Raw genomic sequence first — 27,734 nt, forward strand, 5'->3', positions numbered from 1 at the left:
GGTGTTGATGTCAGTGTCATGATATCTGAGGTGTTGATGTCAGTGTCATGATATCTGAGATGTTGATGTCAGTGTCATGATATCTGAGGTGTTGATGTCAGTGTCATGATATCTGAGATGTTGATGTCAGTGTCATGATATCTGAGATGTTGATGTCAGTGTCATGATATCTGAGGTGTTGATGTCAGTGTCATGATATCTGAGGTGTTGATGTCAGTGTCATGATATCTTAGATGTTGATGTCAGTGTCATGATATCTGAGATGTTGATGTCAGTGTCATGATATCTGAGATGTTGATGTCAGTGTCATGATATCTGAGGTGTTGATGTCAGTGTCATGATATCTGAGATGTTGATGTCAGTGTCATGATATCTGAGGTGTTGATGTCAGTGTCATGATATCTGAGGTGTTGATGTCAGTGTCATGATATCTGAGATGTTGATGTCAGTGTCATGATATCTGAGGTGTTGATGTCAGTGTCATGATATCTGAGGTGTTGATGTCAGTGTCATGATATCTGAGGTGTTGATGTCAGTGTCATGATATCTGAGGTGTTGATGTCAGTGTCATGATATCTGAGATGTTGATGTCAGTGTCATGATATCTGAGATGTTGATGTCAGTGTCATGATATCTGAGGTGTTGATGTCAGTGTCATGCTATCTGAGGTGTTGATGTCAGTGTCATGATATCTGAGGTGTTGATGTCAGTGTCATGATATCTGAGGTGTATTATGTTGATGTCAGTGTCATGATATCTGAGGTGTATTATGTTGATGTCAGTGTCATGATATCTGAGATGTTGATGTCAGTGTCATGATATCTGAGGTGTTGATGTCAGTGTCATGATATCTGAGATGTTGATGTCAGTGTCATGATATCTGAGATGTTGATGTCAGTGTCATGATATCTGAGGTGTTGATGTCAGTGTCATGATATCTGAGGTGTTGATGTCAGTGTCATGATATCTGAGGTGTTGATGTCAGTGTCATGATATCTGAGGTGTATTATGTTGATGTCAGTGTCATGATATCTGAGGTGTTGATGTCAGTGTCATGATATCTTAGATGTTTTATATTTTTCACATCTCTTCTTCTTTCTCTCCTCCAACTTTTCTGTTTCCCTTATCCTGTTTCTGCCCTCCTCCTCCCCTCTTGTCTCCTCCACCTCCTAATCATCATCATCATCGTATTCTTCCTCCCCCTCTCCCTCCTGGTCAGAGTAAAGCAGTAGAACCTGACTTCCTGTTATTCCCTAGCTACTTCCTGAACACCTGCCGGCTCCACCGATCATCATCTCCTGAATATTCTTCCTCTTATCTTTCCCCGCTTCCCTCTCGTCTATCCTCCTCGTCCTCCTCATCCTCCTCCTTCTCCTCCTCCTACACCATGTCTGAGAGCAGTAGAACCAGACATATCACCTGTTGTTCTCCAGTTCATATGTCCTCCCTCCTCCCCTCTCCCTCTCCTCCCACTCCCTATCCTCCCTCTTCCCCTCTCTCCCTCATCCTCTCCCTCCCTCTCCTTTCTCTCCATCTTCCTCTCTTCCCTTCTCCCTCCTCTCCTTTCCTCCCTCTTTCCCTCTCCCTCTCCATCATCCTCTACATCTCCCTCCTCCTCCCCTACCTCTCATTAAAAATAGGTATTTCTCTCCTCTCCTCCAGGTCCCTGTACAGCCAGTAGGACCAGACTACCACCTGTTCCTCAGCTCCTCCCTGGACACTTACGACCGCTTCGACCCTTACAACCACTTCCAGAGCTACGGCCGCTCCGAGCCGGGAGAACCCAGAGAACCCAGGGAACCGGGGATGGGAGGAGAACCGGGGATGGGAGGAGAGCGGCAGGAGAAGCCCTGGTGGTGGAACTACTTTACTCAGGCAGGGGTCTCTGCTCCCACCTGGCTGCTACGGAACTTCTAGAAGACTGGACAGAATAAAGACTGAAACGGCACACTATTCCCTTATTTGGTGCACTACATTTGACCAAAGCCCATAGTGCAGGGGGCCTTCTTTGTAGTCTGCATCCCAAATGGCACCCTATTCCCTATATAGTGCACCCCTATTCCCTATATAGTGCACCCCTATTCCCTATATAGTGTACCCTATTTCCTATATAGTGCACCCTATTCCCTATATAGTCAAAAGTAGTGCACTATAAAGGGAATGGGTGCTATGATTGTAGTGGCTTCCTTTCCTCTTTACCATAGCCACTGCCCAAGCCTGAAGCGGGGTTGTTTCGGACGCATACAGTCCACACTTAACGTTTCCAAACGGCCAAACATTCAATGAGATCCAGGGATATGGTGCAACAAAAAATGTTTATTCTTCTTATCTAACAAAAAGGTATTCTCCAATCAACTTAAAGCAGAGATTACTTGAAATGCAAATACATAATATAATATGACCTGTCTGTCTTTCGCAGTGCAAAGTTTGCACAACTTGGAGAGGATATAGCACCGAAAAGATGTACTGTCATTCTGTACTCCTCCAATCTTTTGTTAGTATCACCATCCGGCCACCATAGGAATCGCAGGAAGTCTAAGTCATCTTCATGGACACGTACTTGATGGAACATTCCTTCGATGTCTGCCATCATGGCAATGTGCTCTTGCCGAAATCTTAGCAAGACTCCTATAAGCGTGTTTGCCAGGTCAGGGCCTTGAAGGAGTTCACTGTTAAGAGATGTACCTTTATAGGATGATGAACAGTCAAACACCACTCGTATCGTTCCTTTGCGCTTATGGTGAACGCCATGGTGTGGTATGTACCATACCTTGCCTTTCTCTGAGGAGCTGTTCTTGTGGTACCTTCTCGGCGTAACCTTTTGTTATCATCTCTTCCATGAAGCCTTTGTACTCTGCAGCGTAACCTTTGTCCTTCTTGAACTTCCTGATAATATTTAGAGCCCGCTGCTTTGCCATGTCACGGTTGTTTGGCAGGACTACATCTTTGTTGCGAAAGGGCAACGGTAAGTAGTAGTGATGGTCTTTGAGGGTTATGGAGCTTGATACAATCTCCATAAACCTACGATCCTCAGCTGACATCTCACTTTTCTCTTCATACTCTCTCTCAGGGAAGTCATGGTTGTACTGATTTACAAGAAGAACCCCCAGGTCGGCCATTGAGATACAATTGGCCATCACCGTAGGATGCCCAGATTCTTCTGCCATGGTACAACTGTTGAGAGGACCATTCATCACCCATCCAAAGAGGGTTTTCACTGCGTACGGTCCGTTGCCTTGGCTATTTATGATTTGCCAGGGTTCCATTGCCTTTGGAGCATTTACGCCAATCAGAAGTTCGACGTCGGCATCAATCTCCTTCAACTGAACCTCTTTCAGGTATGGCCACCTTTTGAGATCTTTCTGAGTGGGAATGTTCTCTCTTGTCACTGGGATCTTATGTTGGGTGTAGACCTTTGGTAATGCAAGAAATGTGTCGCCTTCCACATTGCCAATCTCTAATCCAGATATCTCAAAGCTCTTGGTAGGACTCTCCTGCCCCATTGTGCGTAGCAGAATTTCAGTCGCACTGCCTTTAGCTTGCAACTGCCTCATGAGTCTCTCCGTACAAAATGTTGCTGAGCTACCAGAATCGAGAAACGCATAGGTTAACACAGACTTGCTTCCATTTGCCACCTTTACTTGAACTGGCACAATTGCAAGTGCACAATCTGTACCGGCCCCGGTATCTTCACCAGCTTCCAGTGAAACAAGAGCACTGCTGACAGTCTCCTCCCGCTTTACTGCTACACCACTCATATCTGCCTTTTGAGATCTAAATCTCTCTCTTCCTTCAATGTGCAGGATAGTGGGGTGCTTTCTTTGACAGCTCTGACAGGTCATCCTTCTTTTACATTCTCTGCTTAAGTGTCCTCTCATCAAACAGCCAAAACAAAGGCCTTTTGATCTCAGAAACTCAACCTTGAATTCATGTGGCTGTGCCTTCACCTGTTGGCAGTCGACCAATAAATGCGCACCAGCACAAAATATACATGAGATACTGGGAGCATCAGAAGGGTAGGTGCCTGGTCTCTTTACTTTGAATGTTTGTTCTTTTAAAGGTTTTTCAGAGTCACAATCTGCCACTACAGCTACTGTAGTGGCAAAGCTGCTTCCCCTACTCTTGGACTTGAACTGCTGTTTAAAGTCAGCTTCTGTTTTGGGTTTTAAAAACCTTTTGTTGTACAGGGGATCTTGAATATCTCCATACAACGGATCCTGCAGTATTTTGGCCTGTTTTTCCATGAACGTTACCAGGTCACTGAACTGGGCCCTCAGGTGACTTCTCTCTAAAATATCACATGCCATAGACCTCCATTTTTCCCTTAGTTTGTAGGGAAGTTTTGACATGATCAGCTTTATGTTGGAGGGAAGATTAAGCTCTTCCATGTTCTGTAGGTCTTGCATAGCGTTACAGCAACCTCTTAGATAGAGTGCATAACCACCCAGTCCCTTTCCATCATCGGGTTTGATGTTTGTCCAGTTCCAAGCCTTTTCCATGTAAGCAGTGGTGACTTTGATTTCATTGCCAAAGTGTTCCTTTAACAACCTCTTAGCTACTGCATAGCCTCTTCTGGCTTCCATATGCAGACAACTACGGACCAGATCCTTGGGCTGACCAGAGGTGTATTGTTCCAGGTAATAGAGCCTATCCTGGTGACTGCTTGTCTTATCTTCTATACCATGCTCAAATGCACGCATGAATGGCCTAAAGTTTAGAGGATCACCGTCAAACATAGGTATCTCCCTAACAGGGAGTGTGGCTTGTTTGTGCTGTAGTACAAGGAGGTCAGCAATTTCATTCTGCCTTTGCATGACAGTAGAGAGGTTATCATGGCTGGTATTATGGCTGATACCCGCAGTGTTGATTCTGTGTTGATTGCTAGACCTTGCTGTTGGCTGCTGAAGGGTGTGGTTTACGACTGTTTTCGGAATAGGGTTTGATGGCTTTGTGGTCGGTTGTTGTAAAACTCTTTGTAGTGGGGTCTTTGGAACTGCACCTAATGCAGCAAACTCAACAGGTGATGGTTCAGGTTCCACATAGACCTCTGGTTCCTGTTTCTCAAAATAAGAGTTCATTCCATCTTCTTGGCTTAGTAAATGGGCTGCCACGGAATGGGATTGAGAAGTTGACTCAGTACTCTCCAGGACCTTTAGTTTGGCATTATATGCTGCTATGTCCGTTTCCAGTGCCATTTTTTCCATCCTAACATTCAGTTGAGCTTTCTCCAGTTCCAATGCATGCTTGTCTTGTAATGATGCTTGGCGAGCTAGTAGAGCTGCTCGTTCTGCCTCGGCTTTAAGGCGTTCAGAGGACACTGAGGAAGCAGTCTTAGAATACTTAGTTTTACTTGATATTTTTGACACATTGGAAATGCTGTCATGTGGTTCAATGAGCGTTTGTGGCTCAACTTCAGCCTTTTTCCATATTTCCACCTCCATCATTCACTTTTAGTTCACTCAATTTACAATGACACGGTTGTTGGTTTGATTGTTAAACGTAATGCCCCTTTAGACCTCCTTTAATCTTTAAAAACACAGTCATCCATTTCAGCATATTGACCCATTTTGAATTGCACATGTGCAAGTTTGGCATTTTAGATGCGTTTTAAACATTTCATCCCGTTGAGGTTTTGTCCCTTTAATGAAGTTAACACGCAGTATCTTTAGATCCTTAAGTTGCATTCGTTGCGTTGATGCATTGCATTTCCACGTTAGGCCAAATATTAGATATATGATTAGGCTACATTGTGCATAGGATCTGTGTTTCCCAAACTTAAACTTCTTAATTGTTTTCACAGCGCTGTATTTTGAATTCCATTCCCAAGTTTATCAAACATTCCAATTATAAGCACATTTGCGCTTCCATAATATGCATGATCAAACGATCGCATTGAACAGGGCAGCTCATTCATTCGCAGTGGTTACTCACGGCTGGCGAAATCTAGGAGTTCAAATCCTTCCAAGCGAGCTGTCCTTATGGTCCGAATGCAATTACAAATAGAACAAAATCCAGCGTGTGTCCGAACCGGAGATTTCCTTCCGGTAGTAATCCTTCACGGAGTTTTTTGACTTGATAGACATACAGACATACATACAGAAAGACAGACAGGTCATATTATATTATGTATTTGCATTTCAAGTAATCTCTGCTTTAAGTTGATTGGAGAATACCTTTTTGTTAGATAAGAAGAATAAACATTTTTTGTTGCACCATATCCCTGGATCTCATTGAATGTTTGGCCGTTTGGAAACGTTAAGTGTGGACTGTATGCGTCCGAAACAACCCCGCTTCAGGCTTGGGCAGTGGCTATGGTAAAGAGGAAAGGAAGCCACTACAATCAAGTCAAAAAACTCCGCCACTACAATCAAGTCAAAAAACTCTGAGGAATGTCTCCTACAAGTAGAGGCATGAATTTGTTTTCAATATTTTTTGGTTTCTGTCCCCCATCACATTTAGCTCTGGCAGGAGAACCACCAACGTTCCCCTCGTGTTACCAGAAGGCCTGTGTTCTGATTAGTCTTCCTGTGTAGACAGGCCAGGTACCTCGTCCACCAGGGGTACACCTGCCTCCACTATGGACAGGAGTCTGATCATGTGATGTGTCCTGACCAGGAAGGATTCTGGGCCCCATTAACATATTGGGTGTTCTATTTAGAATGTTTCATTAAGATATTCTGTTCACAACATTCCTCCTCTTAGTTCTATTTTCCTCAGTGTTCTATTTAGAATGTTTCATTAAGACATTCTGATCACAACATTCCTCCTCTTAGTTCTATTTTCCTCAGTGTTCTATTTAGAATGTTTCATTAAGATATTCTGATCACAACATTCCTCCTCAGTGTCCTATTTTCCTCAGTGTTCTATTTAGAATGTTACATTAAGATATTCTGATCACAACATTCCTCCTCTTAGTTCTATTTTCCTCAGTGTTCTATTTAGAATGTTTCATTAAGATATTCTGATCACAACATTCCTCCTCAGTGTTCTATTTTCCTCAGTGTTCTATTTAGAATGTTACATTAAGATATTCTGATCACAACATTCCTCCTCTTAGTTCTATTTTCCTCAGTGTTCTATTTAGAATGTTTCATTAAGACATTCTGATCACAACATTCCTCCTGAGTCATCAAAAAGAAAGGAGGACCAAGGCACTCTTCATAAATTAATTAAAATGCCTTTATTAGTATGGCATGTTCAATAGAAACAAAGTTGTTTAAAAACCGACGCGTTTCGGCTGCATGGCCTTCGTCAGGGAGTACAGAAAAAAGAGAATACAATGTCCTCTTTTGAAAGGCTTTTCCAATTAGCCCTAATTAGAAGAGGGAGTGGTTACCAAATTGGACACACCTAGTAAGCAATAATATACACATGAAAAGGTGAAATACTGTAGCTATGTTATCATGAGCATACAACTCCAAGCTAGAAGCATCAGAACACCCAGAGAGGCAGTTCCAACCCTAACCATGACTGGGAGAAGTGTCCAGAACAAGAAAGCAATATATTCCACAGTACTCCAGACCACAGCAAAACATGAACAACAGTCCAAACATAGCTAGAGGGCAATTGAGCAAAATTGAGCAAAATGACAAAGGTTGTTTGCACACATCAATCTTTAGGAAGCCTACAGATGGGAATACCATTCTGAGGGCAGACAGCTTTCACCCCAAAAGGCTAAAAGAGAATATTCCATATGGCCAATTCCAAAGAGTCCGTAGAATTTGCGATCAGGAAACAGACTACAGTGTCAAATCTGCAGAATTGGAGAATCGCTTTTTGGATCGGGGCTACAGCGTTCAGGTCCTGAAAGATGCAGGTATAAGGGCTGGATTACTTGACAGAGAGAACTTGTGTAACGGCTTGTGCTCTCCTCATCCTCGGAAGAGGTGAGGAGAGAAGGATCTTCTGACCAAAACGCAGGCTTTGGGAAATAAGCCATCTTTTATTTAATAACGATGATGGCAAACACGAAACGAAACAAAACACTTTCAAACTACAAAACAAGAAAACGACGTTGACGAAACCTGAACATAAACTTACATAACTAAACATAAACTTACGTACAGGAAACAGACGACATCGAAACGAAACGAAACAAACAAACGCTACAGTCCAGTGTGGTACGAACAAACATACTGACACGGAAGACAATCACCCACAGACAAACAGTGAGAATGCCCTACCTAAATATGACTCTTAATTAGAGGCAAACGCAAACCACCTGCCTCTAATCAAGAGCCATACCAGGCAAACCAAAACCAACATAGAAACAGATAACATAGAATGCCCACCCAACCTCACGTCCTGACCAACTAACACACAAAAACTAACATAAATAGGTCAGGAACGTGACAACTTGTTACGAAGAGGAGTGCCTCGTGATACATCAGAGAGAGTGTATTTTGTTACAAAATACAGCACTGAAGCAGAGAACATTAAAAGAATCATTAAAAATAATTGGGGAATCATCCAAAGTGATACGCTACTACGCCAAGTCTTTCCTGAACCACCAGTCATAAGCTTTAAGAGATGTCCTACCCTAAATGACAAATTAGTCCACAGTTATCTTCCGGGTGACTCTCAAAAAACTTGGCTTGACCACAAACCCAAGGGTTCTTTTAAATGTTACCAGTGCAACCATTGCAGTAATATTGCACAGAAAAAGTATTTTGTTGACACAGCTTCTAAAATGGAGTATTACCTCAAGCATTTTATTAACTGCAAAACCACTCATGTCATCTATAGACTGGAATGTCCACAGTGCAAGGTGTTCTACATTGGACGGACAAAGAGACGCCTTCAAGATCGTTTGGCGGAACACAAGTACGCCATACGGGTAGGCAATGTAGACTACCCCATGGCAAGGCACTACAAGTCCTTACACCATGGTAACCCTGCCTCCCTACAAGCTATGGGTATTGATCATGTTCCGGCCTCTATTAGAAAAGGGGACCGTCTTAAACAGTTAAACCAAAGGGAAAGTTTTTGGATTTACAAACTACAGGCCACTAAGTACCCTGGTTTAAATGAAGATATGGATTTCTCACCCTTCCTGTAGGGTCGTGATGGGTCCATTTGCTGTCATCTAGTGGACATTTTGCTCAATTGCCCTCTAGCTATGTTTGGACTGTTGTTCATGTTTTGCTGTGGTCTGGAGTACTGTGGAATATATTGCTTTCTTGTTCTGGACACTTCTCCCAGTCATGGTTAGGGTTGGAACTGCCTCTCTGGGTGTTCTGATGCTTCTAGCTTGGAGTTGTATGCTCATGATAACATAGCTACAGTATTTCACCTTTTCATGTGTATATTATTGCTTACTAGGTGTGTCCAATTTGGTAACCACTCCCTCTTCTAATTAGGGCTAATTGGAAAAGCCTTTCAAAAGAGGACATTGTATTCTCTTTTTTCTGTACTCCCTGACGAAGGCCATGCAGCCGAAACGCGTCGGTTTTTAAACAACTTTGTTTCTATTGAACATGCCATACTAATAAAGGCATTTTAATTAATTATATGAAGAGTCCCTTGGTCCTCCTTTCTTTTTGATGACCAATTTACACCTTTTACCAAAGAGCACCTTCTATCTACCAAAATATACTATAGTGTACCTTAGTAGCGCTTCCCTTCCTCCTCTTTCTACTCATTCCTCCTGAGTTCTGTCTTCCTCAGTGTTCTAATAACGCTTCTGTTTCAATGTCTTTCTGTTACAACAAGTGGACTTGAGGATCTGACCGGTTGGGACACACACCCTAGCGCACACACACATACACATACACATACACACAGAGACACACACTACTCTCTGCCTCTTAGTGGTGGTCATTTGTCATTTTTAAGGATTGGGGGCAAATTCTAAACACACAGGCAGCTTGTGATGACTTACTGCCTTCAAGACTCAGCATGACTAAAGATACTCCTCCCCTACTCTCCTCTCCTCCCCCCTACTCTCCTCTCCTCCCTCTCCTCTCCTCTCCTCCCCCCTACTCTCCTCTCCTCTCCTCCTCTCCTCTCCTCCCCTCTACTCTCCTCTCCTCTCCGCCCCTTCTCTCCTCTCCTCTCCTCCCCTCCTCTCCTCTCCCCTCCTCCCCTACTCTCCTCTCCTCCTCCCCCCTACTCTCCTCTCCTCCCCTACTCTCCTCTCCTCCCCCTCCCCCTACTCTTCTCCCCCCTCCTCTACTCTTCTCCCCCCTCCTCTACTCTCCTCTCCCCCTCCTCTACTCTCCTCTCCCCCCTCCTTTACTCTCCTCTCCTCTCCCCTCCCCTACCCTACTCTCCTCTCCCCTCCCCCCTCCTTTACTCTCCCCCTACTCTCCTTTCCCCCTCCCCCCTCCCCTACTCTCCACCTACTCTCCTCCTCCTCTCCCACTCCCCTACTCTCCTCTCCCCTCCTCTACTCTCCCCTACTTTCCTCTCCTCTTCCCCCCTCCCAAACTCTCCTCTCGCTTGCGCAAACTTTCCATGGCCCCTATCTATTTCCTTCACTAATGTTGACCAGGGTCCATAGGCCCTGACAGAGATGATACTATGTAAAACAGGTCATCAGAAGAGTTAAAGTCAGCTGTGTCAGTGTGTAGCCTACCAGAATCACAACCCTCTTCATAAATCACTATTACATGTTTTGTCCGTCGGATGTATTTAATTTCAGATTGGATTAAAAATGGATAAAGGGATGAAGAATCCATTGGTCTTCCTATTTTCATGATTTAGGGTGTCATTAAAACTTCTGGCCACTAGATGGCGCCACAGTACACACAATGAACCACCAGGCATTCACACTGCTTTGATTGGGAGATGTCATGAGTTATTTTAACCAGATGAGGGCGCAACAGTACATGAAATGAAGACCAGGCCACCTTTCACCCACAGGGGTGGAAATTAAACTATTGACGGAGAATAAAAAAACAAGAGACTATATAGATGAGAAAAAGTCCAGGCTTTGGGATTTAGAGAGAGAGATGTTATGTTATTCAAGTCTATGTGTTTTGTCCCAGTTATCTCTCCTTCCTCCTGAAGTGTGCACTCGATCACTAGGCCTACTGCCCACAAAACGATCTCTCCTTCCTCCTGAAGTGTACACTGATTCACTAGGCCTACTGCCCACACGTCTAAAAGCATTGGATTGGTGTTGTGGAGACATGGGCTAGAGAGAGTTTCCATATACCAGTCATCCCCTTTCAAATCTATGAAGGCAAGTGAACAAGTGCTCACTTGGAGAGATAATTGGGACATTGTGCCAGGCTACAGTCAGTTACTCTCCAAGCGACACAAAGGGAGGCAAGAGAATTCAATAGCCTATAAGGCTACTCTCTATTTTATAGCTATCTTTTCCTGGCTGTTAAATAATACTGAACACGAATATATAAAGGGGGGCCTCCCGAGTGGGGCAGTGGTCTAAGGCTGTGCCGCTAGAGATTCTGGGTTTGAGTCCAAGCTCTGTCTCAGTGGTCTAAGGCTGTGCCGCTAGAGATTCTGGGTTTGAGTCCAGGCTCTGTCTCAGTGGTCTAAGGCTGTGCCGCTAGAGATTCTGGGTTTGAGTCCAGGCCCTGTCTCAGTGGTCTAAGGCTGTGCCCCTAGAGATTCTGGGTTTGAGTCCAGGCTCTGTCTCAGTGGTCTAAGGCTGTGCCGCTAGAGATTCTGGGTTTGAGTCCAGGCTCTGTCTCAGTGGTCTAAGGCTGTGCTGCTAGAGATTCTGGGATTGAGTCCAGGCCCTGTCTCAGCCGACCGGGAGACTCATGGGGCGGCGCACAATATCCCCAGCGACGTCCGGGTTAGGGTAGAGTTTGGCCGGCAGGGATGTCCCTGTCCCATCATGCACTAGCGACTCCTGTGGGTGCAGTGCACGCTGACACGGTTACCAGGTTTACAGTGTTTCCTCCGATACATTGGTGCTGCTGGCTTCCGGGTTAAGTGGGCATTGTGTTAAGAAGCAATGCTGCTGGGTTGTGTTTCGGAGGACGCAGGGCTCTCGACCTTCACCTCTCCCGAGTCCGTATCGGGAGTTGCAGCGATGACACAAAACTGTAACTACCAATTGGATTCCACGAAATTGGGAAGAAAAAGGGGTAAAACCTTTATAAAGGCAACATGCAACAATTTCAGAGATTTTACTGAGTTACAGTTCATATGAGGAAATCCAGTCAATTTAAATAATTAAATTAGGTTATGGATTTCACATGACTGGGCAGTGGTGCAGCCATGGGTGGGCCTGGGAGGGCATAGGCCCACCCACTGGGAAGCCAGGCCAATCAGAGTTTTCTCCCCACAAAAGGGCTTTATTACAGACAGAAATACTCCTGAGTTTCAGCAGCTGTCCGGGTGGCTCGTCTCAGACCATGCCGCAGATAAAAAGCCAGCTGTGGAGGTCCTGGGCTGGCGTGGTTACACGTTTGTCTGCAGTTATTAGAGGCGGCTTATGGTAGAGAAATTAACATAAAATTCTCTGGCAACAGTCCTGGTGGACAGTTCTGCAGTCAGCATGCCAATTGCACGCTCCGTCAAAACTTGAGACATCTGTGGGCATTGTGTTGTGTGACAAAACTGCACATTTTAAAGTGGCCTTTTATTGTGCACGGCGGAAGGTGCACCTGTGTAATGATCATGCTGTTTAATCAGCTTCTTGATATGCCACACGTGTCAGGTTTGCTGGATTATCTTGACAAAAGAGAAAGTAGCTTTTTTGAGCGTATGGAACATTTCAGGATGTTTTATTTCAGCTCACGAAACGTAATACATGTTCTACTGGGTCTACTGGGTCTATTGGGTCTACTGGGTCTACTGGGTCTACTAGGTCTACTGGGTCTACTGGGCCTACTGGGTCTACTGGGTCTACTGGGTCTATTGGGTCTACTGGGCCCACTGGGTCTACTGGGTCTACTGGGTCTATTGGGTCTACTGGGTCTACTGGGCCTACTGGGTCTACTGGGCCTACTGGGTCTACTGGGTCTACTAGGTCTATTGGGTCTACTGGGCCTACTGGGCCTACTGGGTCTACTGGGTCTACTGGGTCTATTGGGTCTATTGGGCCTACTGGGTCTACTGGGTCTACTGGGTCTACTGGGCCTACTGGGTCTACTGGGTCTACTAGGTCTACTAGGTCTATTGGGTCTACTGGGTCTACTGGGTCTACTAGGTCTACTGGGTCTACTAGGTCTACTGGGTCTACTGGGTCTACTGGGCCTACTGGGTCTACTGGGTCTACTGGGTCTACTGGGTCTATTGGGTCTATTGGGTCTACTGGGCCTACTGGGTCTACTGGGTCTACTGGGTCTACTGGGCCTACTGGGTCTACTGGGTCTACTAGGTCTACTAGGTCTATTGGGTCTACTGGGTCTACTGGGTCTACTGGGTCTATTGGGCCTACTGGGTCTACTGGGTCTACTGGGTCTACTAGGTCTATTGGGTCTACTGGGTCTACTGGGTCTTCTGGGTCTACTGGGTCTACTTGGTCTACTGGATCTACTGGGTCTACTGGGTCTACTGGGTCTACTGGGTCTACTAGGTCTATTGGGTATACTGGGTCTACTGGGTCTACTGGGTCTACTAGGTCTACTGGGTCTACTGGGTCTACTGGGTCTACTAGGTCTACTGGGTCTACTGGGTCTACTGGGTCTACTGGGTCTACTCCACCACACTTCCACTGTGAACACACACACATACTGTACTCAAATATACATGAACTAAAGCTGTATATTGTTAAAGGGTCCCTAGAGGGGATCCTTCAGGGGTTCTTCAAACTGAAACTGTTGCGGGAGGGGGGGTTCCTACCTGTAAGTTCTTCTTTAAAAGGAACGAACCCCTTTTAATGGATCCTCAAATAACCTTTTGAAGAACCGTTTGGGGTTCATTGTTATTATTAATAATAATCAGCGTAACAATAATATTATTAAAAACATAACAATAACAACAACAACACATTTTAGTTGTCAGTGTTTATTATGATTTTAGGGGCAAAGAAGAATTTAAAAAATCTAAATATGAGGTAAACTCCCAGCGAAGCCTGAAGTCCAGCGGGTTCATCCTCGGGCGGGTTCATCCTCGGGCGGGTTCATCCTCGGGCGGGTTCATCCTCGGGCGGGTTCATCCTCGGGCGGGTTCATCCTCGGGCGGGTTCATCCTCGGGCGGGTTCATCCTCGGGCGGGTTCATCCTCGGGCGGGTTCATCCTCGGGCGGGTTCATCCTCGGGCGGGTTGATGTTAAGTACCTGCACCTGCTGTTGTCTCAAATTCAAATCCACATTTTTCAGTTTGGCAGTTAGGTTTGTTAAGCTGCACTCGAAAAATTAGGGGTTCAACAAGGGTGAATTAGGGTTCAATAAGGGTCAAATTAGGGGTTCAACAAGGGTAAATTAGGGGTTCAATAAAGGTAAATTAGGGGTTCAACAAGGGTCAAATTAGGGGTTCAACAAGGGTAAATTAGGGGTTCAACAAGGGTAAATTAGGGTTCAATACAAGTAAATTAGGGGTTCAACAATGGTTTATTAGGGTTCAACAAGGGTAAATTAGGGGTTCAACAAGGGTAAATTAGGGTTCAATACAAGTAAATTAGGGGTTCAACAATGGTTTATTAGGGTTCAACAAGGGTGAATTAGGGTTCAATACGGGTAAATTAGGGGTTCAACAAGGTTGATTTAGCGTTCAATACGGGTAAATTAGGGGTTCAGCGAGGGTGAATTAGGGGTTCAATAAGGGTGAATTAGTGTTCAATAAGGGTAAATTAGGGGTTCAACAAGGATCAAATTAGGGGTTGAAAAAGGGTAAATTAGGGGTTCCACAAGGGTGAGTTAGGGTTCAATAAGGGTAATTAGGGGTTCAACAAGGGTAAATTAGGCGTTCAACAACGGTGAATTAGGGTTCAATAAGGGTAAATTAGGGGTTCAACAAGGGTAAATTAGGGGTTCAACAAGGGTAAATTAGGGGTTCAACAAGGGTAAATTAGGGGTTCAACAAGGGTAAATTAGGGGTTCACAAGGGTAAATTAGGGGTTCAACAAGGGTAAATGAGGGGTTCAACAAGGGTAAATTAGGGGTTCAACAAGGGTAAATGAGTGGTTCAACAAGGGTAAATGAGTGGTTCAACAAGGGTAAATGAGTGGTTCAACAAGGGCAAATGAGTGGTTCAACAAGGGTAAATGAGTGGTTCAACAAGGGTAAATTAGGGGTTCAACAAGGGTAAATTAGGGGTTCAACAAGGGTAAATTAGGGGTTCAACAAGGGTAAATTAGGGGTTCAACAAGGGTCAATGAGAGGTTCAACAAGGGTCAATGAGAGGTTCAACAAGGGTAAATGAGGGGTTCAACAAGGGTAAATTAGGGGTTCAACAAGGGTAAATTAGGGGTTCAGCAAGGGGTAAATGAGTGCTTCAACAAGGGTAAATTAGGTGTTGAACAAGGGGTTGTTCTAAGATGCTCAAATTTCTTTTGTTCCAAGCAAGTCAGAGAGATCTGGATATTATTTGTCCCCTGAAGTTCGGTAGATTGCTCTAATTAAACCAAAGACTTTAAAAACTCTATTTCATGTCCCCAAATCTGTTTTGTCCTCCCTGAGTCAGGTCTTAGAAAGGGACATGGGTCGATCAATCCTGTTCTGCCCTCCTGAGTCCCTCAAAACACGACAGTGAAAACTACAGTAAAGTCCCCAAAACACTACAGTGAATACTACAGTTGTCTTATACTACAGTATTTTTTCCCAGGCCTGTGTTGTGAGATGTCTCTCTCTGTCTCTCCCTCTCTATCTCCCTCTCTCTCTCTCTCTCTCTCTACCTCTGTCTGTCTCTGTCTCTCTCTCTATCTCTCTCTCTCTCTCTCTCTCTCTCTCTCTCTCTCTGTCTCTCCCTCTCTATCTCCCTCTCTCTCTATGTCTTTCTCTCTCTCTCTCTCTCTCTCTCTCTCTCTCTCTCTCTCTCTCTCTCTCTACCTCTGTCTGTCTCTGTCTCTCTCTCTCTCTCTCTCTCTCTCTCTCTCTCTCTCTCTCTCTCTCTCTCTCTGTCTCTCCCTCTCTATCTCCCTCTCTCTCTATGTCTTTCTCTCTCTCTCTCTCTCTCTCTCTCTACCTCTGTCTGTCTCTGTCTCTCTCTCTCTCTCTCCCTCTCTCTCTATGTCTCTCTCTCTCTCTCTCTCTACCTCTGTCTGTCTCTGTCTCTCTCTCTCTCCCTCTCTCTCTCTCTACCTCTGTCTGTCTCTCTCTCTCTGTGTCGGTCTGTATCTGGTAGGCCCTGGGAGGCTCAGTGTGGCAGAGATCATTTGTTTGCTTTGCAATTATTTTCCGCCAGTGGACACATTGATTCATACGGTACAGACAGAGAGGGAGAGAGCCCGAGAGAGAAGGAGACACAGAGGGAGAAAGAGAGAGACACGGAGAGAGAGAGAGGGACACAGAGAGAGAGGGAGACACAGACGGAGAGAAAGAAATACACAGATGGAGAGAGGGAGAAAAAGGGAGAGAGGGAGACACAGTGTTTAATAGAGAATCTCTATTGTAGTCCTCCAGTCCCCCCATACACATTTTTATTGATGCCCTGGGCAAACAAACCTGGTTCAAATCATCGAGGGCTTGATAATTAGTTGACAAGTACAATGAGACAGAGAGAGACAGATAGAGAGAGAGGGATGGGATGGAGAGAGAGAGATGAGAGAGAGATGAGAGAGAGAGAGAGAGAGAGAGGCAGAGGGATGGGTGTGTTAGTCCAGGACCAGTCTCATTCTGTCTGGGTAACACCCCCTCAGTGTGTTAGTACAGGACCAGTCTCATTCTGTCTGGGTAACACCCCCTCAGTGTGTTAGTCCAGGACCAGTCTCATTCTGTCTGGGTAACACCCCCTCAGTGTGTTAGTCCAGGACCAGTCTCATTCTGTCTGGGTAACACCCCCTCAGTGTGTTAGTCCAGGACCAGTCTCATTCTGTCTGGGTAACACCCCCTCAGTGTGTTAGTTCAGGACCAGTCTCATTCTGTCTGGGTAACACCCCCTCAGTGTGTTAGTCCAGGACCAGTCTCATTCTGTCTGGGTAACACCCCCTCAGTGTGTTAGTCCAGGACCAGTCTCATTCTGTCTGGGTAACACCCCCTCAGTGTGTTAGTCCAGGACCAGTCTCATTCTGTCTGGGTAACACCCCCTCAGTGTGTTAGTCCAGGACCAGTCTCATTCTGTCTGGGTAACACCCCCTCAGTGTGTTAGTCCAGGACCAGTCTCATTCTGTCTGGGTAACACCCCCTCAGTGTGTTAGTCCAGGACCAGTCTCATTCTGTCTGGATAACACCCCCTCAGTGTGTTAGTCCAGGACCAGTCTCATTCTGTCTGGGTAACACCCCCTCAGTGTGTTAGTCCAGGACCAGTCTCATTCTGTCTGGGTAACACCCCCTCAGTGTGTTAGTCCAGGACCAGTAACACCCCCTCAGTGTGTTAGACCAGGACCAGTCTCATTCTGTCTCAGTGTGTTAGTCCAGGACCAGTCTCATTCTGTCTCAGTGTGTTAGTCCAGGACCAGTCTCATTCTGTCTGGGTAACACCCCCTCAGTGTGTTAGACCAGGACCAGTCTCATTCTGTCTGGGTAACACCCCCTCAGTGTGTTAGTCCAGGACCAGTCTCATTCTGTCTGGGTAACACCCCCTCAGTGTGTTAGTCCAGGACCAGTCTCATTCTGTCTGGGTAACACCCCCTCAGTGTGTTAGTACAGGACCAGTCTCATTCTGTCTGGGTAACACCCCCTCAGTGTGTTAGTCCAGGACCAGTCTCATTCTGTCTGGATAACACCCCCTCAGTGTGTTAGTCCAGGACCAGTCTCATTCTGTCTGGGTAACACCCCCTCAGTGTGTTAGACCAGGACCAGTCTCATTCTGTCTGGGTAACACCCCCTCAGTGTGTTAGTCCAGGACCAGTCTCATTCTGTCTGGGTAACACCCCCTCAGTGTGTTAGTCCAGGACCAGTCTCATTCTGTCTGGGTAACACCCCCTCAGTGTGTTAGTCCAGGACCAGTCTCATTCTGTCTGGATAACACCCCCTCAGTGTGTTAGTCCAGGACCAGTCTCATTCTGTCTGGGTAACACCCCCTCAGTGTGTTAGTCCAGGACCAGTCTCATTCTGTCTGGGTAACACCCCCTCAGTGTGTTAGTCCAGGACCAGTCTCATTCTGTCTGGGTAACACCCCCTCAGTGTGTTAGTACAGGACCAGTCTCATTCTGTCTGGATAACACCCCCCCCCCTCAGTGTGTTAGTACAGGACCAGTCTCATTCTGTCTGGGTAACACCCCCTCAGTGTGTTAGTACAGGACCAGTCTCATTCTGTCTGGGTAACACCCCCTCAGTGTGTTAGTACAGGGCCAGTCTCATTCTGTCTGGATAACACCCCCCCCCCTCAGTGTGTTAGTACAGGACCAGTCTCATTCTGTCTGGGTAACACCCCCTCAGTGTGTTAGTACAGGACCAGTCTCATTCTGTCTGGATAACACCCCCCCCCCCCCCCTCAGTGTGTTAGTACAGGACCAGTCTCATTCTGTCTGGGTAACACCCCCTAAGTGTGTTAGTACAGGACCAGTCTCATTCTGGCTGGGTAACACCCCCTCAGTGAGTTAGTCCAGGACCAGTCTCATTCTGTCTGGATAACACCCCCTCAGTGTGTTAGTCCAGGACCAGTCTCATTATGTCTGGGTAGCACCCCCTCAGTGTGTTAGTACAGGACCAGTCTCATTCTGTCTGGGTAACACCCCCTCAGTGTGTTAGTCCAGGACCAGTCTCATTCTGTCTGGGTAACACCCCCTCAGTGTGTTAATCCAGGACCAGTCTCATTCTGTCTGGGTAACACCCCCTCAGTGTGTTAGTCCAGGACCAGTCTCATTCTGTCTGGGTAACATCCCCTCAGTGTGTTAGTCCAGGACCAGTCTAATTCTGTCTGGGTAACACCCCCTCAGTGTGTTTGACCAGGATCAGTCTCATTCTGTCTGGGTAACACCCCCTCAGTGTTATAGACCAGGACCAGTCTCATTCTGTCTGGGTAACACCCCCTCAGTGTGTTAGACCAGGACCAGTCTCATTCTGTCTGGGTAACACCCCCTCAGTGTATTAGTCCAGGACCAGTCTCATTCTGTCTGGGTAACACCCCCTCAGTGTGTTAGTCCAGGACCAGTCTCATTCTGTCTGGGTAACACCCCCTCAGTGTGTTAGTCCAGGACCAGTCTCATTCTGTCTGGGTAACACCCCCTCAGTGTGTTAGTCCAGGACCAGTCTCATTCTGTCTGGGTAACACCCCCTCAGTGTGTTAGTCCAGGACCAGTCTCATTCTGTCTGGGTAACACCCCCTCAGTGTGTTAGTATATTACCAGTCTCATTCTGTCTGGATAACACCCCCTCAGTGTGTTAGTCCAGGACCAGTCTCATTTTGTCTGGGTAACACCCCCTCAGTGTGTTAGTCTAGGACCAGTCTCATTCTGTCTGGGTAACACCCCCTCAGTGTGTTAGTCCAGGACCAGTCTCATTCTGTCTGGGTAACACCCCCTCAGTGTGTTAGTCCAGGACCAGTCTCATTCTGTCTGGGTAACACCCCCTCAGTGTGTTAGACCAGGACCAGTCTCATTCTGTCTGGGTAACACCCCCTCAGTGTGTTAGTCCAGGACCAGTCTCATTCTGTCTGGGTAACACCCCCTCAGTGTGTTAGTCCAGGACCAGTCTCATTCTGTCTGGGTAACACCCCCTCAGTGTGTTAGTCCAGGACCAGTCTCATTCTGTCTGGGTAACACCCCCTCAGTGTGTTAGTCCAGGACCAGTCTCATTCTGTCTGGGTAACACCCCCTCAGTGTGTTAGTCCAGGACCAGTCTCATTCTGTCTGGGTAACACCCCCTCAGTGTGTTAGTATATTACCAGTCTCATTCTGTCTGGATAACACCCCCTCAGTGTGTTAGTCCAGGACCAGTCTCATTTTGTCTGGGTAACACCCCCTCAGTGTGTTAGTCCAGGACCAGTCTCATTCTGTCTGGGTAACACCCCCTCAGTGTGTTAGTCCAGGACCAGTCTCATTCTGTCTGGGTAACACCCCCTCAGTGTGTTAGACCAGGACCAGTCTCATTCTGTCTGGGTAACACCCCCTCAGTGTGTTAGTCCAGGACCAGTCTCATTCTGTCTGGGTAACACCCCCTCAGTGTGTTAGTCCAGGACCAGTCTCATTCTGTCTGGGTAACACCCCCTCAGTGTGTTAGTCCAGGACCAGTCTCATTCTGTCTGGATAACACCCCCTCAGTGTGTTAGTCCAGGACCAGTCTCATTCTGTCTGGGTAACACCCCCTCAGTGTGTTAGTCCAGGACCAGTCTCATTCTGTCTGGGTAACACCCCCTCAGTGTGTTAGTCCAGGACCAGTCTCATTCTGTCTGGGTAACACCCCCTCAGTGTGTTAGTACAGGACCAGTCTCATTCTGTCTGGATAACACCCCCCCCCCCTCAGTGTGTTAGTACAGGACCAGTCTCATTCTGTCTGGGTAACACCCCCTCAGTGTGTTAGTACAGGACCAGTCTCATTCTGTCTGGGTAACACCCCCTCAGTGTGTTAGTACAGGGCCAGTCTCATTCTGTCTGGATAACACCCCCCCCCCTCAGTGTGTTAGTACAGGACCAGTCTCATTCTGTCTGGGTAACACCCCCTCAGTGTGTTAGTACAGGACCAGTCTCATTCTGTCTGGATAACACCCCCCCCCCCCCCCCCTCAGTGTGTTAGTACAGGACCAGTCTCATTCTGTCTGGGTAACACCCCCTAAGTGTGTTAGTACAGGACCAGTCTCATTCTGGCTGGGTAACACCCCCTCAGTGAGTTAGTCCAGGACCAGTCTCATTCTGTCTGGATAACACCCCCTCAGTGTGTTAGTCCAGGACCAGTCTCATTATGTCTGGGTAGCACCCCCTCAGTGTGTTAGTACAGGACCAGTCTCATTCTGTCTGGGTAACACCCCCTCAGTGTGTTAGTCCAGGACCAGTCTCATTCTGTCTGGGTAACACCCCCTCAGTGTGTTAATCCAGGACCAGTCTCATTCTGTCTGGGTAACACCCCCTCAGTGTGTTAGTCCAGGACCAGTCTCATTCTGTCTGGGTAACATCCCCTCAGTGTGTTAGTCCAGGACCAGTCTAATTCTGTCTGGGTAACACCCCCTCAGTGTGTTTGACCAGGATCAGTCTCATTCTGTCTGGGTAACACCCCCTCAGTGTTATAGACCAGGACCAGTCTCATTCTGTCTGGGTAACACCCCCTCAGTGTGTTAGACCAGGACCAGTCTCATTCTGTCTGGGTAACACCCCCTCAGTGTATTAGTCCAGGACCAGTCTCATTCTGTCTGGGTAACACCCCCTCAGTGTGTTAGTCCAGGACCAGTCTCATTCTGTCTGGGTAACACCCCCTCAGTGTGTTAGTCCAGGACCAGTCTCATTCTGTCTGGGTAACACCCCCTCAGTGTGTTAGTCCAGGACCAGTCTCATTCTGTCTGGGTAACACCCCCTCAGTGTGTTAGTCCAGGACCAGTCTCATTCTGTCTGGGTAACACCCCCTCAGTGTGTTAGTATATTACCAGTCTCATTCTGTCTGGATAACACCCCCTCAGTGTGTTAGTCCAGGACCAGTCTCATTTTGTCTGGGTAACACCCCCTCAGTGTGTTAGTCTAGGACCAGTCTCATTCTGTCTGGGTAACACCCCCTCAGTGTGTTAGTCCAGGACCAGTCTCATTCTGTCTGGGTAACACCCCCTCAGTGTGTTAGTCCAGGACCAGTCTCATTCTGTCTGGGTAACACCCCCTCAGTGTGTTAGACCAGGACCAGTCTCATTCTGTCTGGGTAACACCCCCTCAGTGTGTTAGTCCAGGACCAGTCTCATTCTGTCTGGGTAACACCCCCTCAGTGTGTTAGTACAGGACCAGTCTCATTCTGTCTGGGTAACACCCCCTCAGTGTGTTAGTCCAGGACCAGTCTCATTCTGTCTGGGATAACACCCCCTCAGTGTGTTAGTCCAGGACCAGTCTCATTCTGTCTGGGTAACACCCCCTCAGTGTGTTAGTCCAGGACCAGTCTCATTCTGTCTGGGTAACACCCCCTCAGTGTGTTAGTCCAGGACCAGTCTCATTCTGTCTGGATAACACCCCCTCAGTGTGTTAGTCCAGGACCAGTCTCATTCTGTCTGGGTAACACCCCCTCAGTGTGTTAGTCCAGGACCAGTCTCATTCTGTCTGGGTAACACCCCCTCAGTGTGTTAGTCCAGGACCAGTCTCATTCTGTCTCAGTGTGTTAGTACAGGACCAGTCTCATTCTGTCTGGGTAACACCCCCTCAGTGTGTTAGTCCAGGACCAGTCTCATTCTGTCTGGGTAACACCCCCTCAGTGTGTTAGTCCAGGACCAGTCTCATTCTGTCTGGGTAACACCCCCTCAGTGTGTTAGTCCAGGACCAGTCTCATTCTGTCTGGGTAACACCCCCTCAGTGTGTTAGTCCAGGACCAGTCTCATTCTGTCTGGGTAACACCCCCTCAGTGTGTTAGTCCAGGACCAGTCTCATTCTGTCTGGGTAACACCCCCTCAGTGTGTTAGTCCAGGACCAGTCTCATTCTGTCTGGGTAACACCCCCTCAGTGTGTTAGTCCAGGACCAGTCTCATTCTGTCTGGGTAACACCCCCTCAGTGTGTTAGACCAGTCTCATTCTGTCTGGGTAACACCCCCTCAGTGTGTTAGTCCAGGACCAGTCTCATTCTGTCTGGGTAACACCCCCTCAGTGTGTTAGTCCAGGACCAGTCTCATTCTGTCTGGGTAACACCTCCTCAGTGTGTTAGTCCAGGACCAGTCTCATTCTGTCTGGGTAACACCCCCTCAGTGTGTTAGTCCAGGACCAGTCTCATTCTGTCTGGATAACACCCCCTCAGTGTGTTAGTACAGGACCAGTCTCATTCTGTCTGGGTAACACCCCCTCAGTGTGTTAGTCCAGGACCAGTCTCATTCTGTCTGGGTAACACCCCCTCAGTGTGTTAGTCCAGGACCAGTCTCATTCTGTCTGGATAACACCCCCTCAGTGTGTTAGTCCAGGACCAGTCTCATTCTGTCTGGGTAACACCCCCTCAGTGTGTTAGTACAGGACCAGTCTCATTCTGTCTGGGTAACACCCCCTCAGTGTGTTAGTCCAGGACCAGTCTCATTCTGTCTGGGTAACACCCCCTCAGTGTGTTAGTCCAGGACCAGTCTCATTCTGTCTGGGTAACACCCCCTCAGTGTGTTAGTACAGGACCAGTCTCATTCTGTCTGGATAACAACCCCTCAGTGTGTTAGTCCAGGACCAGTCTCATTCTGTCTGGGTAACACCCCCTCAGCGTGTTAGACCAGGACCAGTCTCATTCTGTCTGGGTAACACCCCCTCAGTGTGTTAGTACAGGACCAGTCTCATTCTGTCTGGTAACACCCCCTCAGTGTGTTAGTCCAGGACCAGTCTCATTCTGTCTGGGTAACACCCCCTCAGTGTTAGTCCAGGACCAGTCTCATTCAGTCTCATTCAGTCTCATTCTGTCTGGGTAACACCCCCTCAGTGTGTTAGACCAGGACCAGTCTCATTCTGTCTGGGTAACACCCCCTCAGTGTGTTAGTCCAGGACCAGTCTCATTCTGTCTGGGTAACACCCCCTCAGTGTGTTAGACCAGGACCAGTCTCATTCTGTCTGGGTAACACCCCCTCAGTGTGTTAGTACAGGACCAGTCTCATTCTGTCTGGATAACACCCCCTCAGTGTGTTAGTACAGGACCAGTCTCATTCTGTCTGGGTAACACCCCCTCAGTGTGTTAGTACAGGACCAGTCTCATTCTGTCTGGGTAACACCCCCTCAGTGTGTTAGACCAGGACCAGTCTCATTCTGTCTGGGTAACACCCCCTCAGTGTGTTAGTCCAGGACCAGTCTCATTCTGTCTGGGTAACACCCCCTCAGTGTGTTAGTCCAGGACCAGTCTCATTCTGTCTGGGTAACACCCCCTCAGTGTGTTAGTCCAGGACCAGTCTCATTCTGTCTGGATAACACCCCCTCAGTGTGTTAGTCCAGGACCAGTCTCGTTCTGTCTGGGTAACACCCCCTCAGTGTGTTAGTCCAGGACCAGTCTCATTCTGTCTGGGTAATAACCCCTCAGTGTGTTAGTCCAGGACCAGTCTCAATCTGTCTGGGTAACACCCCCTCAGTGTGTTAGTCCAGGACCAGTCTCATTCTGTCTGGATAACACCCCCTCAGTGTGTTAGTCCAGGACCAGTCTCATTCTGTCTGGGTAACACCCCCTCAGTGTGTTAGTCCAGGACCAGTCTCATTCTGTCTGGGTAACACCCCCTCAGTGTGTTAGTCCAGGACCAGTCTCATTCTGTCTGGGTAACACCCCCTCAGTGTGTTAGTCCAGGACCAGTCTCATTCTGTCTGGGTAACACCCCCTCAGTGTGTTAGTACAGGACCAGTCTCATTCTGTCTGGGTAACACCCCCTCAGTGTGTTAGTCCAGGACCAGTCTCATTCTGTCTGGGTAACACCCCCTCAGTGTGTTAGTCCAGGACCAGTCTCATTCTGTCTGGGTAACACCCCCTCAGTGTGTTAGTCCAGGACCAGTCTCATTCTGTCTGGGTAACACCCCCTCAGTGTGTTAGTCCAGGACCAGTCTCATTCTGTCTGGGTAACACCCCCTCAGTCTGTTAGACCAGGACCAGTCTAATTCTGTCTGGGTAACACCCCCTCAGTGTGTTAGTCCAGGACCAGTCTCATTCTGTCTGGGTAACACCCCCTCAGTGTGTTAGACCAGGACCAGTCTCATTCTGTCTGGGTAACACCCCCTCAGTGTGTTAGTACAGGACCAGTCTCATTCTGTCTGGATAACACCCCCTCAGTGTGTTAGTACAGGACCAGTCTCATTCTATATGGGTAACACCCCCTCAGTGTGTTAGTCCAGGACCAGTCTCATTCTGTCTGGGTAACACCCCCTCAGTGTGTTAGTCCAGGACCAGTCTCATTCTGTCTGGGTAACACCCCCTCAGTGTGTTAGTACAGGACCAGTCTCATTCTGTCTGGGTAACACCCCCTCAGTGTGTTAGTACAGGACCAGTCTCATTCTGTATGGGTAACACCCCCTCAGTGTGTTAGTCCAGGACCAGTCTCATTCTGTCTGGGTAACACCTCCTCAGTGTGTTAGTCCAGGACCAGTCTCATTCATTCTGGGTAACACCCCCTCAGTGTGTTAGTACAGGACCAGTCTCATTCTGTCTGGGTAACACCCCCTCAGTGTGTTAGTCCAGGACCAGTCTCATTCTGTCTGGGTAACACCCCCTCAGTGTGTTAGTACAGGACCAGTCTCATTCTGTCTGGGTAACACCCCCCCAGTGTGTTAGTCCAGGACCAGTCTCATTCTGTCTGGGTAACACCCCCTCAGTGTGTTAGACCAGGACCAGTCTCATTCTGTCTGGGTAACACCCCCTCAGTGTGTTAGTCCAGGACCAGTCTCATTCTGTCTGGGTAACACCCCCCCAGTGTGTTAGTATAGGACCAGTCTCATTCTGTCTGGATAACATCCCCTCAGTGTGTTTTTCCAGGACCAGTCTCATTCTGTCTGGGTAACACCCCCTCAGTGTGTTAGTCCAGGACCAGTCTCATTCTGTCTGGGTAACACCCCCTCAGTGTGTTAGTCCAGGACCAGTCTCATTCTGTCTGGGTAACACCCCCTCAGTGTGTTAGTACAGGACCAGTCTCATTCTGTCTGGGTAACACCCCCTCAGTGTGTTAGTCCAGGACCAGTCTCATTCTGTCTGGGTAACACCCCCTCAGTGTGTTAGTCCAGGACCAGTCTCATTCTGTCTGGGTAACACCCCCTCAGTGTGTTAGTACAGGACCAGTCTCATTCTGTCTGGGTAACACCCCCTCAGTGTGTTAGTCCAGGACCAGTCTCATTCTGTCTGGGTAACACCCCCTCAGTGTGTTAGTACAGGACCAGTCTCATTCTGTCTGGGTAACACCCCCTCAGTGTGTTAGTCCAGGACCAGTCTCATTCTGTCTGGGTAACACCCCCTCAGCGTGTTAGACCAGGACCAGTCTCATTCTGTCTGGGTAACACCCCCTCAGTGTGTTAGTACAGGACCAGTCTCATTCTGTCTGGTAACACCCCCTCAGTGTGTTAGTCCAGGACCAGTCTCATTCTGTCTGGGTAACACCCCCTCAGTGTTAGTCCAGGACCAGTCTCATTCAGTCTCATTCAGTCTCATTCTGTCTGGGTAACACCCCCTCAGTGTGTTAGACCAGGACCAGTCTCATTCTGTGTGGGTAACACCCCCTCAGTGTGTTAGTCCAGGACCAGTCTCATTCTGTCTGGGTAACACCCCCTCAGTGTGTTAGACCAGGACCAGTCTCATTCTGTCTGGGTAACACCCCCTCAGTGTGTTAGTACAGGACCAGTCTCATTCTGTCTGGATAACACCCCCTCAGTGTGTTTGTACAGGACCAGTCTCATTCTGTCTGGGTAACACCCCCTCAGTGTGTTAGTACAGGACCAGTCTCATTCTGTCTGGGTAACACCCCCTCAGTGTGTTAGACCAGGACCAGTCTCATTCTGTCTGGGTAACACCCCCTCAGTGTGTTAGTCCAGGACCAGTCTCATTCTGTCTGGGTAACACCCCCTCAGTGTGTTAGTCCAGGACCAGTCTCATTCTGTCTGGGTAACACCCCCTCAGTGTGTTAGTCCAGGACCAGTCTCATTCTGTCTGGATAACACCCCCTCAGTGTGTTAGTCCAGGACCAGTCTCGTTCTGTCTGGGTAACACCCCCTCAGTGTGTTAGTCCAGGACCAGTCTCATTCTGTCTGGGTAATAACCCCTCAGTGTGTTAGTCCAGGACCAGTCTCAATCTGTCTGGGTAACACCCCCTCAGTGTGTTAGTCCAGGACCAGTCTCATTCTGTCTGGATAACACCCCCTCAGTGTGTTAGTCCAGGACCAGTCTCATTCTGTCTGGGTAACACCCCCTCAGTGTGTTAGTCCAGGACCAGTCTCATTCTGTCTGGGTAACACCCCCTCAGTGTGTTAGTCCAGGACCAGTCTCATTCTGTCTGGGTAACACCCCCTCAGTGTGTTAGTACAGGACCAGTCTCATTCTGTATGGGTAACACCCCCTCAGTGTGTTAGTCCAGGACCAGTCTCATTCTGTCTGGGTAACACCTCCTCAGTGTGTTAGTCCAGGACCAGTCTCATTCATTCTGGGTAACACCCCCTCAGTGTGTTAGTACAGGACCAGTCTCATTCTGTCTGGGTAACACCCCCTCAGTGTGTTAGTCCAGGACCAGTCTCATTCTGTCTGGGTAACACCCCCTCAGTGTGTTAGTACAGGACCAGTCTCATTCTGTCTGGGTAACACCCCCCCAGTGTGTTAGTCCAGGACCAGTCTCATTCTGTCTGGGTAACACCCCCTCAGTGTGTTAGACCAGGACCAGTCTCATTCTGTCTGGGTAACACCCCCTCAGTGTGTTAGTCCAGGACCAGTCTCATTCTGTCTGGGTAACACCCCCCCAGTGTGTTAGTATAGGACCAGTCTCATTCTGTCTGGATAACATCCCCTCAGTGTGTTTTTCCAGGACCAGTCTCATTCTGTCTGGGTAACACCCCCTCAGTGTGTTAGTCCAGGACCAGTCTCATTCTGTCTGGGTAACACCCCCTCAGTGTGTTAGTCCAGGACCAGTCTCATTCTGTCTGGGTAACACCCCCTCAGTGTGTTAGTACAGGACCAGTCTCATTC

General features: G+C 47.8%; 2 protein-coding genes across 4 annotated transcripts in view; one reads left to right on the forward strand and one right to left on the reverse strand.

Annotated features, from left to right (window-relative positions):
* The window catches only part of LOC129842001 (carboxypeptidase Z-like), a 41,403-nt gene extending 31,892 nt beyond the window's left edge, over positions 1-9,511 (forward strand). For all 3 annotated transcript variants that reach the window (XM_055910376.1, XM_055910375.1, XM_055910377.1), the window contains exon 16: positions 1,663-9,511. In XM_055910376.1, coding sequence (XP_055766351.1) covers positions 1,663-1,917 — 255 coding nt within the window. In that variant the 3' untranslated portion in view covers positions 1,918-9,511. The remainder of the gene's footprint in view (positions 1-1,662) is intronic.
* Positions 3,535-27,734, reverse strand: part of LOC129841976 (serine protease HTRA3-like) — an 87,760-nt gene continuing 63,560 nt past the window's right edge. The window contains exon 6 of the mRNA XM_055910341.1: positions 3,535-3,582. Within this exon, the coding sequence (XP_055766316.1) occupies positions 3,535-3,582 (48 nt within the window). The remainder of the gene's footprint in view (positions 3,583-27,734) is intronic.

The sequence above is a fragment of the Salvelinus fontinalis genome, unplaced genomic scaffold (genome assembly GCF_029448725.1).
Source record: "Salvelinus fontinalis isolate EN_2023a unplaced genomic scaffold, ASM2944872v1 scaffold_0005, whole genome shotgun sequence".
Lineage (NCBI taxonomy): Eukaryota > Metazoa > Chordata > Actinopteri > Salmoniformes > Salmonidae > Salvelinus > Salvelinus fontinalis.